At 50.7% G+C, this 17694-nt stretch overlaps 1 protein-coding gene and 1 pseudogene across 1 annotated transcript; both read right to left on the bottom strand.

Annotated features, from left to right (window-relative positions):
• Positions 1–1999: 1999 nt before the first annotated feature.
• Positions 2000–6778, bottom strand: LOC123645725 (annotated as a pseudogene).
• Positions 5162–17359, bottom strand: S1PR3 (sphingosine-1-phosphate receptor 3). Its single transcript, XM_045562353.1, has 2 exons — positions 17118–17359; positions 5162–8782 (listed from the first exon to the last, which is right to left on the bottom strand). The coding sequence occupies exon 2, from the start codon at positions 8639–8641 to the stop codon at positions 7505–7507; it is 1137 nt and encodes a 378-aa protein (XP_045418309.1). The 5' UTR covers positions 8642–8782; positions 17118–17359; the 3' UTR covers positions 5162–7504.
• Positions 17360–17694: the final 335 nt, after the last annotated feature.

The raw sequence follows: 17694 nt of genomic DNA, 5'->3' as shown, positions 1-17694 counted from the left end.
CTCCGTATCTGCTGGGAGTGCCAGGCAGGGCTGGCAATCTTAAAACAGCCCCTCTCTGCTCTTGTGGGATGGCCCTGGAGACACCTGCCCACCTCTCAGGGGGGCGCTCACTGTGCTTTGAGTCACTTTGACCACCCAGGGGCTCCCTGTGGAATCAGGTGGGCGGTCCCATGTGCACCAGTCAGACGACTGTACCTGAAACCCTGACCTTCAGCTGCCTCTGCTGGGGCTTTCCACGGTATGTTTGAGGGGCCAGAAGCTGGGTGCCTGCTCAGCCTTGATGAGCAAGTGTTGCATTTCAGGCCCCCTCAGATGTTGGGACAGATGGACAAAGGCCTGATTGGGTCAAATGTGTTGTCACTGAGGGTCTCCTGGTGGTGGAGGGGGTCGTGGATCATTTCAAACGAAGGCAGGAAGTGATGAGGCATGTGTGGAGGGGAAGGCCTGGCTTAGAAGAGGGGACAGGCCCTGGGGGAGGGTGGACCCAAAGGTGCCCACGTGCCGAGGCACACAGTGAACATGTATACCCAGCCTCTGTGCCCGCCCTGGGGTTCTGAAGGTGGCCCCAGCGCCTGAAATGAAGATTTCCTTTCCAGTAGCATCAGACACTGGGGTGGCTCCTTTATATAAGCAGTGCTTTAAGACGGACACCCTGGTCCTCATTTCCTCTGAACTGGTCGCCACATGAAGGCAATCACACATTTCCTTCCTGTTGGGCTGAGCCAGGCAGAAGCCTCGGACCACAGGCCTCCCCAGGCAGTGCCAGCATCAGGGGCACTGCTCCATCCAGCCTCAGCTCGGGCACACCCGGAATGACTGATAGTGGGGCGGGGGGTTGTGGGAAGGTTGCAAAGAGATCACTGCAGGACCCAGACGGCTCTTTGCAGCAGGTTTCAGAGTGATACTCCGGTTCTCCAGTGGAACTTTTACAGTGAGTTCCAAGAAAGACACAGTGGATGAGCACGATTCCTGGAACATATGGCCAACCAAGAAGTGTCAGCTGCATATGGGATGGCAAGGAGGGGAGCCTTATAAAATAGTCCAGCTGGAGGGGCCCCCGTTCTTCAGCTGAGGGAACTGGAGCCATGTGACGTGCTGAGGATGAATCTCAGAAACAGCACAGGACTTACTAAAGTCCCTCACCCCGGAGAAAACGGCAAAGGATGCCTCTCTCCCGGGCCTCACCCCGGAGAAAACGGCAAAGGATGCCTCTCTCCCGGGCTCTACGTCTGTGCTCTGTCTCCAAATGCATAAAGCCCTGAGTTTTCAGAGGAAAGAAGCAGTATTTCTATTTCCTCTGTCTTAGCTGTGTTCCTCCAGGGGGCCCGGGAGAGGCTCCCAGTGTATGTCATTTACCCGGGTGACGATGGGGAGCAGGGGAGACAGCTGTAAGGAAGGAGTACGTTAGCAAGCCAGTTACCGTGGTGTGGACCACTGGGGCTTACTCCCACTAGGGAACCCGCGAGACAGGGCTGAACGCACCTCAGAGTCAGTTCGGCAGAGAGGGGAGAAAGCCGGGGTATTCATCCACCAGTCTGCCATGGGTGGGAGGCTGTTTCTGGGAACAATTTCTGACTCGCCCTGTGCACATCTGACACACTTCCTAAGCAAGGAGAGTGCTGTGCAGAGAGACAGGTGTTGGTGATGAGCAGGCGTCAGGCTGGCTCAGACACAGATTGCAGCCCTGCACACCCCCCAGTTCCTGACTCCAGAGGCCTGGAGCGGGCTTGAGAGTTTGCATTTCAAATAAATCGAAAGGTGGTGCTGGTGTGGCTGGTCTGGAGTCTGTTTCCAGCCCTTACCTGTCTCTTATTGATGGCTTTTTCCCCTCTAATTTATGATTATGTTTTCATACTACTTCATGTCATAGATCTCAGGGCCCATGCTGTGAATTTAAAAGTGGAGAATTAATAAGCATTTACAACTCCATGCAACCGTTGCTGGCAGCTCAAATGCCATCTGCCAGCAACAATTTATTTATAATGGGGTTTATACATATTTATAAGTTTGCAAGCAACAAATGCACACTTTTAAAACTGGCACATTTTATAGCAGCCAGAAAAATTGCAACTTTATACCAGGACTTGTGAATGTGAATTGCATATGTACATACATACATGCATATACTTACATCGACTAAAACAGATCTGCATTTCTCTCTGAGTACTCACGCAGATTTGCTCTGTGCTATGCACCTTGGGACTCTGCCCTGGGCTTTGGTTTTGTAACTGACGACAACTAGAAAGTCAAACAAATGTTAAGCGTTTGGGGATTGGCAGGCAGTGGGATCCACCACGGAGGAGGGTCCTGGCTGCTGCAGGTGTGGGACCCCAGCACAAAGGGAGCAGGAACATGAGGCAGCAGGGCTTGGGGGCACCCACTGTGGAAACGACAGAGGAGCCAGTGGGGGAAGACAGGGAAAGAAGAGGGTGGGGGCAGGATAAAGGTAAGAAGAAGGGAGAAGGAGGACCAGCATCTGGCAGAGCATGGCGGGGAAGGAGGAGGGGAAGGCGTGGCAGAGGAGGCTGTCTTCGTAGTGAGGTGCTTTGGGGTTCCAGTGTTGTGTTCCAGGTACAGCTGCATACACTTGGTGCAGCAGCCCAGCTTTTCTAACCAACCTTGGCCGCATTTGTGCATTAGTCATATGTGGCAGGCCCTCTACTGGGCTCATGGGACAGAGAAGTGAACAGACAAGGTTTCTGCCCGAGTTTACAATCTAGTAGGAAATGCACACATACACACGCAAGCATGTTGGAGTGTGGCAAGCCTTACAGTACTGGTGCGTCCGAGTTCCATAGGATCAGCAAGGGTGGAGCACCCAGGTCTGTCTGGGGACGCTGTGCAGGGTCTGCAGAGCAGGATCTGGTGCTGAGTGTTAGAGGGGGCAGAGGAGAGCGAGAAAGGCTCAGGACGGGGCAGGGAAGTCACCAGTATCAGCAGGGATGCTAGAGTGGGTGGGAGGTGCTCCCAGCCTGCCTTCTTTCCTCCTCCCTGCTGCCATGGATGCCCTGAATACATGAATCCCTCAGGCCCCAAACACACAAGCTCCTTCCCTGGGGCTAGAAGAACTGTTCTCACTGAAGAAAGCACTAGAAATAAAATCTCTTACAATTTTAACTTTCTATTTTGTTCTTACCTTGAAATGCTGTAGGTAGAAAAACATGCACACGGAGAGTGAATGCTCTAGTCCTGAGCTTTTGAGGTCATGAATTCTCACTCATGTAGACATTTTACCACAACCAAAGTTTCTAACCACCAAAATCAAGTGACAATTAATAAAGCAGAAATTAATGGACAAACCCATCTTTGAACATTGAGTTACCTTTTTTTGTAATAACTGTGTGTAGGTTGCAAGTGAAATATTCTCTGTTCATTTGACTTTTGAATATAACTTGTTCCAAAATATTGTAAAATTAAGTATGTGAATGTTTCTTTGTATTCAGAATTAAACATTTGGTGTTTAAATCCCAGGATTAGGAGACAACTCTATGTAAACTTAATGTGTAATAATGACATATTTATTACTCTTTAAAAACCATTTGGATGGCAAACTATACATATTGATAAATGAATATTATTTGAAAATTTTGTTTCCATTAACTTTTGTGAAACAAAAAGAATGGCTGTAATGTTCTGTGTCTTGGCCTATTGCCAATTCACCACTTTCTACTTTGATATTGGAACAGACTTGGCCTTTTGGACATCCCAGAGGAGTGGAAATACAGAATTCACATGAAGTTTTCTAATCTTTGCTCTGTGAAAAATGATAAAACCTAAGTAATTCGGCCAACCTTTTGGAGAATGGACAATCCAATAGATGAAGAGAATTGGCTTGAGTTCCCTCTTCCCCTTCAGTGAATCCGGTGAGGCCCTTCACTCTTTCGGGAAATGCTGTGGTTTCCCATTATGAGCCCTTGTGATGCGTCTGGTGCATCCTTGTGCTTCTGGGATCGCCAAGTGGAGTATCACATAGCATCGTGTCGTCACTGTGACCCATGACACACCGAGTTTAGGTAATGCTGCACTTCTCGTTATAACTGGTTATTGGAAAATGTGCCTTTATTATCAGAATAGTGGTGTGTACATTTCTGATCATGTAGCAAACCCTTTGGATATTTGACTTAGATACTAAAAACATTTGGGTGTTGAGGTTTTGCACTTGTAGATACAATTTAAAAGCATGGAATTGGTCATTCAATTAGATGTTTTCTATAAAATGCACCTTGTTACATTTCTGTGAAAGGCTCTTACCAATGCAGAATAGCTATGGCTCAAGGGTTGAGAGAAACAACCATTTTCTAAATAGTTAATTGTTTAAATAACTATAAATGTAAGTCTGCTGGCAATAAAGGCTATTGTGAAAAGTCTCTTCATTTGGATGATGGATCTTATACTGCCTCACAAAGGAGAGGAGGGGAGCTTGGAACTTTTCCCTAGGAAGTAAGGATTCTCAGGTATTCCCCAGGAGACTTCCTTAAAAACAATCACAGCAAAGCCTCACTCCATCCGTCAAGGCTGTGCAATGAAAATGGCATCCTGGCAGAAGCATCCCTGGGGATGTGATCTAGATGAGGCACCTCGTTCACCTCGGATGAACCGGAGGGCGACAGCTGCACCAGAAGGCTGTGGTCCTTGGTTGTGTCGGAGGCATTTCATCACCAGTTGTGACAAGCATCACCACAAGGACAGTTACGCCGAACGCTGGCCTCCTCTTTATGTAGCACACAGGACAGAGAGGCTAACACTGACCACTCGTACGAGAGAAAGCTAGAGTACAAGGGCTGGTTCTGGCCACTTCTCTCCTGTTGCATAAACAGCAGCCAGTGGAGCAGAGCCCAATGTCCCATCTCTGTAGGTTGTGCTGTGGCTGCCATGGGTCTCACAATGTTCTCTGGGTCAAAAGGGCTGTCCAGTTCCCTTCCTCAAAACAGTGTGATCTATCAAAACTGTGTAGGATGGTGCCCAGTGCAGCAAAGGTTCATTAAGATACCATCTATGGTAGTGGGGAATTAGAAGGGAGAAAAGGCTATTTGGGGTTCTAACTGTGGTTTAATTTCCAAAATGCTGAGAGACACAGGTACCCGGTGAGAGGAAAGCCCCCAACTTCGCAGGCTGCCAGGGCCGGGGGAGTGGGAAAACAATAGCACAATCCCACCACGTGGACTCTCAAGAGTGGTTTTTATTTTTATTTTTTAACAAACATACATTGGAAATAATAAAGGTTACTAACTGAAAAGAGATCTTACACGTAGTTTCTCTGCTGTGGTGTACAAGATCATCTGTTTCCAAACTTCAGGGTTAGGGCTCTGAAACACTTAGCTGCTAAATGATCTCCAGCTGCCCAGCTAGTTAGGCATGTGCCTGTTGCTATCAAAGGTGACTAGTTTTTGCATATATCAAATGAGCACAATTATATTTTTGGTATATTTTACATTCAGATTGCTTAAAAGTCTTGTGTTATCTCAAAGGAGCCATATGTCACACCGCAAACATCAATACCTCCTAGTGGGAATGGTGCGCGTGGGCTCCCTAGAAGCGCTAAGAGATGACGCTGGAAGGTGCTGGGACATCCGGGGATGGAACAAAGGGTGACTAACATCAGCAACAGAGAGATCAAAGCCCCCAAAGCCGCTCACAACTATGACATAAAGTTCTAGTCATGGAAATGCAATACCAAACATTCTGGCTCCCGGATGCTTTTGCTTTTTCTTAACCCGGTACCTTAATGTTTTACTCTTCTAGAAATGCCCATGAGATAATGTCTTATCTCATGCTATTTGATAAGGTGATAAGCTACTTTTCAGGAATGTGGAGAAGGCAACACAAAACACCCCTAATGAACATCTTACAAATAGGTTTTATCTCATGAGTGACAAAAAATTAGAAAAGTCTTTGGTCAGTCCATGGAGGTCGCCCAGAACGCCTGGGCATGTTCCTCGATCACAGTGACTTGCATCAGATAACAAACAAGCATCGATTTCTCTCAGAAAAAGTTAGTGTGTTAAGATTAGTCTTTTAAGTTTTACTCAGGCAAAATTCTCATTGAACCTAAAAGACTTTAGGGGATTTTGAAGTGAGGTTCACCCAAGTAAGAATCCTTTTGAAGGTTGGTTATTTTCGTTCTTATTCTTATAAAGACCTCAACACAGCAGCTGTGTACTTATCATAGCTCTACAAACATGTTTACTTTTCATCTATTTGTATTGGATGTCGAATCCTTGGGGAAGAACATGTACAAAAATATCTTTTAAGTAATTCCTTTATAAGGTAAACAGGGTGATATAGGTTCAACTTACGTTGAAAAGTTAAATTACAGTATCATGTGGTTATGATTCAATACCTCTCTTTGAAGAAGCATAAACTGCCAGGTCACACTTCCCAGCCTGACAATTAGACACTCTCACTAGTCACGGTGGCTGTGTGCACTGCCAGGTCACCCCTCCCAGCCTGACAACTGGACACTCTCACTAGTTGCAGTTGCTGCCAGCTCTCAGGAAGCCATGGAACTGCTACTCCGCTGTGACACCATGGGGGATTTCTGACTTGGTGCTTTTCTGATGTGGAATCAAAGTGCTGTCTGTGTACCTCTCCTCATGGCAGGGACACCCTCTATCACGGGAAGCAGGCCACCAGCCCGTGACGTGGGAAGGTGAGCCAGGCCGGCTGCCTGCTCCCACTTTGCCTTCGCGGCTTCTTTCTGTGGCTGGTCTGCGGGCACAGGCCTCTGGGAGATCTTGGCTGGCTTCTCAGGAATTTGCAGAAACCCCAAAACTATCATGTGATTTGGCTTTGGGATGTGCTTAAAATGATGCAGGGACACATGACTGAAGAAACACAGGGCTCATTTGGGTCAGACCCACACAACTGGGCCCAGCCTCAGAGGTGCCCTTTTTGAGAATTTGGGCCTTTAAAAACTTGCTTAACACAAGACTTCATGTCAGTCTGAGAAGACTGGGAACAGCATGTCCACTTAAGTCACAACCATATCCTTGTACCTGGGGGTTCTGTCAGAACACCCTTGTATAACCTGTGACATAACTGTGTGGTGTACTGAGACTTCATGTAGGTGCCACACAGCACACACCCGGAACACAAACTGTGGAACATAGAAATGTAGGCTATACAGGCATCCATTCTGTGCACAATAAATGTAGTGTAAAGTTATCCAGACATCACCCAGAGGCACACTGAGAAACGTACGTGTGCAGCCCACGACCTCCCCTGTCTGGGAACAGAGAGTGGTGTCCCAGCTTCAGTGGCAGGCGGCAGATGACATCAGCAGCTTCATGCATTCAGAACACTCTGCTGCCCAGGATGGACAAGGCACAGAGTCCACACTGCAATGGGCTGCAGAGTCCTGGGGTCCGCTCCTTAGGAGGCTCCACGCTGGGCAGGCCTTGGGCACAGTGAGGTAGCTCTCCCGAGTCACACTCTTGAAGGGCCCACGTGGAAGCGACGCATGCGATCTGCAAGAACATAGCTGCAGGGTGGGCATGTGAACATGTCACTTGCAGAGGATCCCATTCTGGAGTGTTTGGCTTCTGTCAATGATGCAGGACGAGGTGGCTGCATGGGGCAGGTCTTCCCTGACCTTCGGGGAGTGGCTGCTGTTGTTGCTGCTGCTCGATTTGCTTCTGCTCGGGTCGAGAGCAGGCTGGGTGGGCGAGGCGCGGGCCCCTGGGCCCCTGACCAGGCAGTTGCAGACGAGGCGGAAGAAGGCACGTCGCATCTCCTTGCTGGCCAGCGTGTAAATGACAGGGTTCATGGCGGAGTTGACCACAGCCAGCACGATGAACCACTGGGCCTTGAACAGCACAGGGCAGGCCTTCACCCTGCAGGCCACGTCGATGAGGAAGAGGATGAAGAGTGGGGACCAGCAGGCGATGAACACACTCACGACAATCACCACGGTGCGCAGCAAGGCCATGGACCGCTCGGAGTTGTTGTGGTTGGCCACCTTGCGGCTGCTGGACTTCACCAGGAAATAGATGCGAGCGTAGAGGACCACGATGGTCAGCAGGATGGCTGTGAAGATGCTGATGCAGAAGGCGATGTACCTCTTGGAGTAGAGCGGCAGGATGGTGGAGCAGTCGGGGAGGTTGTGCAGGCAGTTCCAGCCCAGGATGGGCAAGGCGCCCAGCGAAAACGCGATGAGCCAGCACATCCCGATCAGAAGGAAGACGCGGTGCTTCTTGTTGGCGTCGTAAGGCCTCATCTTGATCATCGTCAAGTGCCGCTCGATAGCAATGGCCAGCAAGCTGCAGGTGGACGCCCCCAGGGCCACGAACATGCTGCCCTCCCGTAGGAACCAGACCGTCGGAGACAGGCTGAAGGTCTTCTTGCCAGACATCAGAATGTTGACCGTGTAAGCGATGCCAGCCAGCAGGTCGCAGAGAGCCAGGTTGCCGATGAAAAAGTACATGCGGTTGTGAAATTTATTGTTTTTCCAGATGGCAATCAGAACCATCAGGTTCTCCAGGACGATGAAGCTGCAGATGACCAAGAAGAGGACGGTGGTGAGCGTGCTGCCCTCAGGGGCCTCCTTCAGCCTGCCCGCCAGCTTGCCCACGTAGTTGTAGTGCTCCTGCAGGGTCTCGTTCCCGCGGGCCGGCGCGGGCCGCGGCGGGAGGGCGGTTGCCATCGCTCGGCGTTCACCGGCGCTAGCGCCAGCGTCCACGAGAGGGCGCCCGAGGAGCGTTCATCTCAGGGAAACGCGGACCGAGGCTCCGGCGTCAGTGCCGCGCGCAGGCCGGACTCCAGCAAGGGTGTTGAAAACAGCCTCCTGCGGAAAGATAGACGGGGGCAGACGTTGACAGGGCGGTCTCCACGAAGGGGCCGGCAGCGCCGTGGGGGAAAGGCACTGCTGAAGCACTCGCATGGCTGGTCAGGTCGGGGCTGCAGAGAGGGCTTTGCACACAGGCCGAGCTGCTAGTGACGGAGGGAAGTCACGGGAAGCCGTGTGGGGGCCGGAGCTACCGGGAAGGGAAATCCAGTGCCCGGAGCGTTTAATCATGTAACGGGCACACACCGCCCCGATAAAGCCTCCAACAGGACCTCTCAGGGCACTAGGAAATGCCGGCCAGTCAGTCCTCTTCTGCCACATGGGAGCTTGGGGAACTTTATCCCCACTTACCCGGAGAGAAACAGGATTTTCTCAGGACAAAAAGCCAGGATGGACTCTGACTGAGGCCCGCCCAATTTCCGAAACCTCCCTGATGAGTTCTGGGGTGATGTGGGAAGAACCCCGCACTTCCCAGACAGCCTCCCCTGGGGCAGGAACCAGCTCCAGAAATGGGGTCTAGACGGGCCGTAGGTCCTCCCTGGGCTCTGAGCACGCGGCCACGGAAGGCAGAGCCGCACAGGCTGAGCACTGCCCGGGTGGCCACGGCGTGCGCGGGCAGCCGAGGCCAGAGCTGGGTGAGGAAACAATGCAAACCTGTAAAAATGGGACCCCCTTCCACTGAGGTTAAAGGAAGAAAGGGAAGGCAATGAAAATCACATGGTCTTTGAGTTTGGCTTAAAATTCAGAGGTCTGAATGTTAGATATAAATGAATCTATTCATGCTGGCCAACAGGGGCAGCAAGTTAGGGAGAACAGAGAGAGGGAAGGTGGTGAGCCCAGCAGAGGCTCTCTCCGTGGCTGTGAATTCTTATCCTTCCACCAGGCCCTGCACACTTTCCTCAACCCCAGTGGCAACATCGGTCGGCCTCCCGTGATGTTGATGATAAAGCACACCCAACCTATCAAGGTAGAATTTGCCTTCAGTGGACTCACGTACTGTAACTTAAAATTATTTGAGTATTTAGATATCTAATTAAGACCAAATGAGGTTAATTTAAAACAGCCCACTGTGTGTATCCAGTGGAGAGTTTTTTACTTTCATAATGTTTAAGCCATAGCCCTAAATTTGATTCAGAGACACATGGACCCCTTGCCAATGACATGGGCTCTGCACTTTGGGGTGCGACAGCCTCAGCCACCCATGACTTCATTCCCTCCCTACATCAGTCTGGGGCTCTTGGATTTTCTGAGATGGCCCATTGCTTTTTTGCAGAGATTTCTTCCAGAGTCCTGGAGCTTCGAGGTGTCGGTTGTTGTGGAAACCCCATCTGAGCTGATGTCCGTCCATGCTCTGCCTGGAACTGTCCCCTGACCCTTCTCCACCCCCTCCGTGAGAGCTGTCTGAGATCATGGAGGGCTGGGCCAAGGTCAGCTGGAATGCCCAGTGCTGGCAGGAACCTTCATATGTCGGCCAAGGCCCTGTGCTAACTCCAAAAACGAAAAGCAGTTCTGAGTCTGGGCTGACAATGCATGGGGTGGCCTGCCCAGGTCTGACCCCCACTCATGAGCCATGGCAGGCAGCACAGGGGCTGACCTGCCTCCCCTGACTGGGGACCACCACCCCAGCCCTGTCTGTCTGCCCATTCATCTGCAGTGAGGCCCCACCTCATCTGCAGGTTCTCCTGGAGGTGGACAGTCCTGTGGGCAGTTTTCCCACCAGCCCCCTCCCACACCTCCCTTCCTGCTTTTTATTTAAACCCTGTCCATCCTGCAAGCCCCAAGTCAAACTTTACCCGCTCTATAACATTTTCTGGAATCATCCCAGCCCTGGGTGACTTTTCTCTAAGGCTGAATTCTACTTTTGAAAAGAAATTGCAAGCTATCTTTTAAGAGTAGAACTACAATCAGCAGCTGACATTTCCTGCGCACTGACCGTACACCCATTAACACCGGACGCCTTGCCTGGAGGGCCTTACCTCATAGCCTCGCCAACACGGCTAGGTTCACAGTATCTTTGCCAGCACCCTGCACATTAACAGGGGCTCAAACGATGCTGTGCCCTTTACTACTGCTTATCTGTTTCTTTATCTGTGACAGGAGAATTGCTATTTCCACGCACAGTTCCCACAGCGGCACTTGAGGGCTCAGCCATTTCCCATAGGACTGCCGTGAACATGCATCCTTGTTCCCGGAAAAGGCACAGAGCAAAGGCAGGACAGGGGAGTCGGCACCCAGCGCCGGTGCCTTGGGAGTCTCCCACAGCAGCCAGGGAGCCTCACCCGCTGCCCTGCCCACGCAGCGGCTGGAGGGGCCTTCGTGTGCCCCCACATCCATGAGACCACAGTGTCCGGGTTTCTCTTGCAACATCTCCGGGATATCCACTCCCAGAATCGACAAGCTGCAGACAGGCCATGGTTTCAATGCCAACGATGCTCAAGGCCCCTTCTGAGGCTCAGGTGGAGATTCAGGTACAGCTCCTGTTCCTTGTCCTTTCAGGTGATATCAGTATGTTGACATAGTGTACACTGGTCTTGTGCTGACTTGGCTTGGCTCCTGTGCCTCAGTTTCTCCCGTGACAACCCTACGCCACCATTTCACACACTCCTGGCTCCTCCAAACGTCCCCCACACAGTGTGGGGGGGAGGGAAGCCAGTCTCCCCACAACGGCCAGACCCGGACTTGCTCCTGGGTGGAGAGCAGAAGGTGGGTAGACCCACGGCGCCTGCACAGGCCCATAGACAATCGAGCAGAGCAAAAAACAAAGAAACAATTAAAAACTAATAACCAGCAATAAAATAACCACAATAAACTAGTATAAGAAGACCCATCAAAACTGTGAATCTTGAGGGCAAACATACTCTCCCATTAACGCTTGATTTACCATTTCCCTCAATTAGATATTCATCGCTCAAGCGACATATTTTTCCAGAACATCTTTTGTTAAATGTGATTTTCTGATTGTGCAGAACTGGAAGATACCCAGCTCTCCTTGGACTGTAAAGCTCATTTTCTCTGGATTATCAACATTTACAAAGTAGGCCCCACCCTGAGAGTTAAGTGCTGGGCCAAAGGCCAGATTGATTTTGGATGCATCTAAGTGTTGCTGCACACGGTCAAAACCATCTTGAGGGCAGGTTTCCCCTCCACTCCTGAGGGCTGCCAGCCACAGCCACAGAGTTTGCCAAAAGAAAGCTCAGCCCCCACCCCACCTGAGTCTCCCACAGTCAGCGAGCCCTGCTGGGGGTGAGGGGCAGCATCGGCCTTTCTGGCCTACGGGTACCGTCTTTGCCGGTCACTGCACCAGTGCCGGGCACTGGGGGCACCAGCAGGCCTGGGAGGCCAGCCTGCCCCACCACAGAGAGGTCAGTGAGACCAGCAACCAGGACAGCAACAGGCCAGGATGGGCCCACTCCCAAGTGTGACAGTGACCCGGGCTAGGTACTCTCCCCAGATGAATGCAGTCTGTTTCTGACCTTGGCACCAATGTAACCCTGTAGGATACAACCGCGTCTGGTGCCGTTCTCTCACCATGGCACTCGTGTGAGCCGTGAACGGGGATGCACATGGGTGCTGAATATTCCTCCTCCTTGCTCTCACTCTAGTGTGGACGGACACATCCTCTCCATTCGTTCTTGTTTGTAGTCGTGGGGTCATTTCTTCCGTGGCCCATGTGTTGGTAATTGTCAGGTCGCCAGGCTAGGATTGGTTGAGGATGTTCTCTCGGTGAACACCTGCTCACGTTTCTGCAGGGCCACCACTGATTTCTGAGCAATGTGTTGCTGTCCAGGCTGGGCTGTAAGCGTGACTCAGAGGTGCTGGCCTTCCTGGGCAGTGTGTGCTCACAAGCGCCCCGCCAGCCCACCCTGCAGAGCTGGTGCCTCTGGGAACAGGGGCCCCTCACAGAGTACTAACGCTCACATAACTCAGTATTAATGCTCACAGTTTGCTTTATTCCAAAAGATAAGTGTCTGGAGCTGGCAGTGACATTGTACATTTGATCGCTGCTTAATTTCCACCTGAATACTGAGAAATAAAGCTGATGTTGAGAAATGTGGCTCTGTGTAGACGAGGTTTGAACATACTCAGAAAACTGGGGCACATCGTAGAAGGCGCCGCAGAGACATTCTTTCTCACTAGTGGTGGTCTTCTAACCAACACAGCCGCGGGGCTGCCGCAGCCCACCCCAAGGGGAATTCTCTGCACGGCACTCACTTCCCCACAATCCAGGCAGAGGTCCCCCCCACCCCCCAGCTCTTCCAGGGGCTTAAGTATTTGATTGTCTGCATCTCCAGTCCTTTCTTCTTTAATGAGAGACACTGCTCATGTCTGAGCTTCCCCTACTTGTACTCAATAAAGACCCTGTTTACCCAAGAGTTTCCATTTCATCCTCACCAAGCTGGGGTCAGCGAGCCTACTTCAAAGCATTTTAACACCAACACCTTTTCTTTTTGCCGAGAAGGAACATGACACCTTCTGGAAGATGACTCAGTGGGGGATGACCCCAAGTGAGACCCTGCCAAGGTCGGGGATGCCGACCTTCCCCCACTCCAAGGTGGCGCATCCGCTGGGGGAGGGGCGAGCCCAGGAGAGGAGCCGGATGGATTCCAGATGTGCTCTCTGCACCAGCCACTCACTTTCTCTACAGATGTCAGTTTGAAAAATAAACAAACTATAAAAAGAAGAAAAAGAAAAAAAAAAGAAAGAAAATATTTCCACAAAGTCGGTGTGTTCTCTCTCTCTCTCTCTCTCTCCCCTCTTCTTGGCATAAAAGAAAAGCACAATAAGGTGGTGAGACATTTCTCCTGGTCAGACACAGGATGCTGTATTTTTAAAACACATGTCTTCTCAGGAAAATTAACTAGTTCATCCTCCAAACTGAATTAAAACATCAAGCATTTGCCAACAAGCAAAATTTCTTGGAAAGCAAGAATTTTTTTTTCGTGCAAAAGAATTTAGAAAGGAAATAATAAGCTGGCCATTTCACGGCTCCGGCAAAATTCTTTCTCTAATGAGTATTTTCCTCTGCTCTGGGTTTCTTGGGTGACCTCACTCTGCTTTTGGAGCTAGTCCATCCCAAAATGTGTGCTTCACACACACAGCCTGACACGCTCGGCCTGTTAACGGAGCTCCCCGTGAAATAACAATCGTCACACACGAACCAGGTAAGGGCTTGACATCTTTCCCCCTTTTCCTCTTCAGAGCATGGAAGGGAATGTGCTTCCCTGGTAGGGCTTCCTGCTTCCCAGTGGCTTTTCTGCAAGTCCTTCCTTGAAAATGAGGCTTGGATGCTGTGACAGACCTGGGCACGCCAGGGAACCCCAGATATTGAGGCTGTGCTGCAGGAACCTCAGGCAGCGGCCTCCATGAACGCCCTGCTGGGCTTCCAGACTTGCTTATGCGGAGGAAAGTGTGTCTGATACAAGAGGTTATCTATCTCTTTACCTCTCAACCAGGCTTTTCCAACTTTCTCTACTCTACTTGTTCTTCATAAGGGCACAGGGCTGAATGACTATCAAGATTTCCACAGTACGAATGCAGGTTTGTAGAAATAGGTTCCATGAGCTAGCTAAAGGCATATGCAAATACAACGTGTCCTGCCCAAGAGTTCTAACTGAGGTCTCTCCCATCCTTTCCCAAAGCTGTGGTCTCACTCGGGGACAGAGCATGTGTGCCACCTTGCATTTTGGATGTATCACACATAGTCCCACAGCAGCATCTGCCTTCTGAAAGTACACTGGAGAAAACTGAGGCAGGCAGGGGTTGGTGTCATTTGTCCTTAGTTGCAGGCCTTGGAAGAAGCCAGGCCGGGCTGGACTGGTTGTCTGTGTTATCTGATTCTGGGACGCCATGTTAAAGATAAGCTCTTTGGGGACCTGCCACCTTGCCACATGTTCTTTACCTAGGCGGTGACAAGACCTTCCTTGGAATGCTTTAGAGCCAAATTGCTTCTAGCTACTGTGCTAGCAAAATGGTGGAATGCCATTCTGGGGGCTTTACTGAAATATTTGGAAAACTTTGAAGCCAGGAAATGGAGTGGCACCTTCAAGGCCGAAGAGCATGGCTGACTGACTCAGGACTTGCTCCAGCTCACCGGGCCAGCTGACACCAGTGCAGCTTGCTGGTGGTGAACATCCACTCAGTGGGCAGCACACTCTCTACTGGACAAGCCTTTCACTGAGTCGACCCAACTGGCCCGTTTCCTTGTCTCTTATAGACACAGCTTCAATTCCTCAAAAATGGAATGTGGAAAAAAAGGAAGGAGACTTTTTGCCCAGTAGCTTTAACAATAATAGCAAATGAAATGTATCACTGAGACTAGATAGGATTCCACTCAGTACATTCTTTTTCTTTTTTTCAAATATTGTATTATCTCCAAAAGCTTAAGGAAAATCTTAAGGCAATTAATTCTAAATCTTAAGGCAATTAATTCAACAGAAAATGTATGGCAAAGGAATAAAATGAAATGGCTCCAAAATTGATAAGAAAGGAATTATGAAGCCAAATGTGAAGAAATAGAAAGGCTCCTGGGATCCACAGCAGCGGTTCACAGACCGGGGGTGGGGGTGGTGTGGCACTCAGGTGGTGATGCGTTTCCTCACCAGCCACAGACCAGGCCAGGGCCCAGGGGTTGGGGACCGCAGACCCACGGCACCCTGCTTCCAGCTGCTGTAAACTCACTGCTTCAGGGAGGCTCCCTGGCTTTGGCAGCACTTGAGAGACAGTACGAAGAGGTTTTATAACATGGCAACCCCAAATTTTTCAAGATTGTGGCATGCTCAAATTCTCATTTTTTTGTAATAAAAATATATACATACATTATACTTACTGAAAAAAATGAAAGGGATACTGTGGAATCAATTTAGCGTTATAATTTCCATAAAGAGGAAAATCAGTCCCTGAATTTTGAGAAATAAGGTCATCAGGCCAACACATAAAGCTGTTTCTACAGCTTTATGGTAGTTTCTGCCATCTGCATATACTGGAAAATTATGAGAGTCATGCACTTTAAAAATTCACAATCGTAATGAGGAAAACAGTATTTTCAATGACGAAAACTGGTTGAGAAATCATTCTCTTCTCTATTTTAGCTCTTAAGGGCTAGATTTGTAGTTTGTATCTCCAGTGTCAGATGATAGGAGTGACTTAAGAGGCCCAAAGTTAATATTTACTGATGTAAAAAAACCCATGTGTGGTCCATCTATACAACAAAGTTATTCATCCTAGCACTGAGCTCTGCATCAATTAAATAAGAAACTGTACAGATCTGGACACTTCCACAGCTCCTCAAGCAACACACACACACACACACACACACTCTCACACACCCTGGTTAGTCATATACCTGCGAACGTAATCCTTTCCTTGTACTTTCTAGGAATTACATTTTTCCTAACCATGCCTTATGAGCATGTGATCACATCCAATGTGATTTCTAAAGTCCAGATTTTAGAAAGATGCTGGAGTCTGGAAGCTCCACTAGCAGTGGCAGGGTGGGCCTTCTATTTTAGAAGTAATGTTGAAGAAGAGCCTCTGTTAGTGCTGCTGCCCATTTTTTATTATAATGTTCAAAACAAAGTGTGTTTCCTTTAAAAGTCCAACAAGAAGTCTGTCTCGTATCTAAATATAAAAACACCGCAAAGAAATATGCCATTAGGAGTGTCGGGAGCCAAGACAGTCAGAGGGAGAGAGAGTCAGAGACAGAGAGAGACTATTCCGAGACTCAGCAATTGGACAAACCCCTTCCCTAGGGTTTAAGATCAAGTAATGAACGCGACATATTGTACCTATTTTCTGTGAGATCCTCATTATTGCATTGTGGGGACTTTGTCTTAGAGCCCTGATTCTGACAGCCCGAATCGTCTTATTTGAGACATGGAAAGAAAATGGAATTTTGTGACGGATATAAGCTAAAAGAATGATATTTCCGGACGGACGATCACAGCCCTCCCTCCATCCCCAGTGTCCCCAGGCCCTGGTCCAGGGAAGGCGCCTAACTTTTTAATTGTTCAAGGAAAATGACTGATGGAACTTCTCCATGAGGAGCCTCTTCACTTTCATGCAGCTTATTCCGATCCAGCTCGTTTCAACCGCTCCAAATGTAGTTAACAAGGAACCGTCCCCTTCTGCCCCTGCGGTGGCTGGGACACGGCGTGTATGGCCTGGGGGACGGGGTGCTGATGTGGAACGCTGTCGGCAGCAGCGCGCCGGCGCGCCCAGGTCACTGTCGCGCCCGGGACTGGTTGGAATTTTGTCGGAGAAGTGAGCCCAGTGGGTTCCAGCCCACCCATCCCAGGCTCGGCGTCCGCGCGCCCCCAACCCAGCCTCGCCAGCTCACCTCCGTCTGGTAAGGACACTGGTGCCACTGGCATCCTGGCAAGTGGCGCGCGGCGGTGCCGGGGCGCCCCTGCCTCCTCTCAGATGCCAGCTGGGCTGGGAGGCCCCGCAGTCTCAAGGCTCGGAGGGCGTCCTCGGGCCCAGGGTACCGCTTGGGCTCGTCCTGCTTCCGCGCTCCACGCCGGCCTCCTGTCCTCCGCCCCCGGGAGCGGCTTCCTCAGCCTCTGCCAGACCGAGTCGGAGCGCAAACTTTTCCAGCCGCCCGCGGGGGCGGGGCCCCGCGCTCGGACCCTCCCCTCGCCGCCCCCGCTCCCGCCCACCTCGCCGCCCCCTCTGCCCCGCCCCCGCCCCGTTCCCACACCCCGCACGTCTCCCGCCCTCCCCGCCTCGGTCTCCCGGCGCACCACCGTCCCCTGGCCTGGCTGGCCTCCTGCCCTCTCCCCGCAGTCCCCTTGGGGCCCCTGTCCCCGGCGGCCTCTAGACCCTGCGCCCGTCGGGCGAGCTCCAGGTACAGACGACGGGCACCCAGGACCCAGCGGGGCAGGTTCCGACCGGGTCCGCGGGCTGGGCTTGGGCCG

Source organism: Lemur catta, chromosome 10, assembly GCF_020740605.2.
Source record: "Lemur catta isolate mLemCat1 chromosome 10, mLemCat1.pri, whole genome shotgun sequence".
Classification (NCBI taxonomy): domain Eukaryota; kingdom Metazoa; phylum Chordata; class Mammalia; order Primates; family Lemuridae; genus Lemur; species Lemur catta.
The sequence above is the reverse complement of the archived record's forward strand: the minus strand, read 5'-3'. Positions and strand labels throughout refer to the sequence as shown.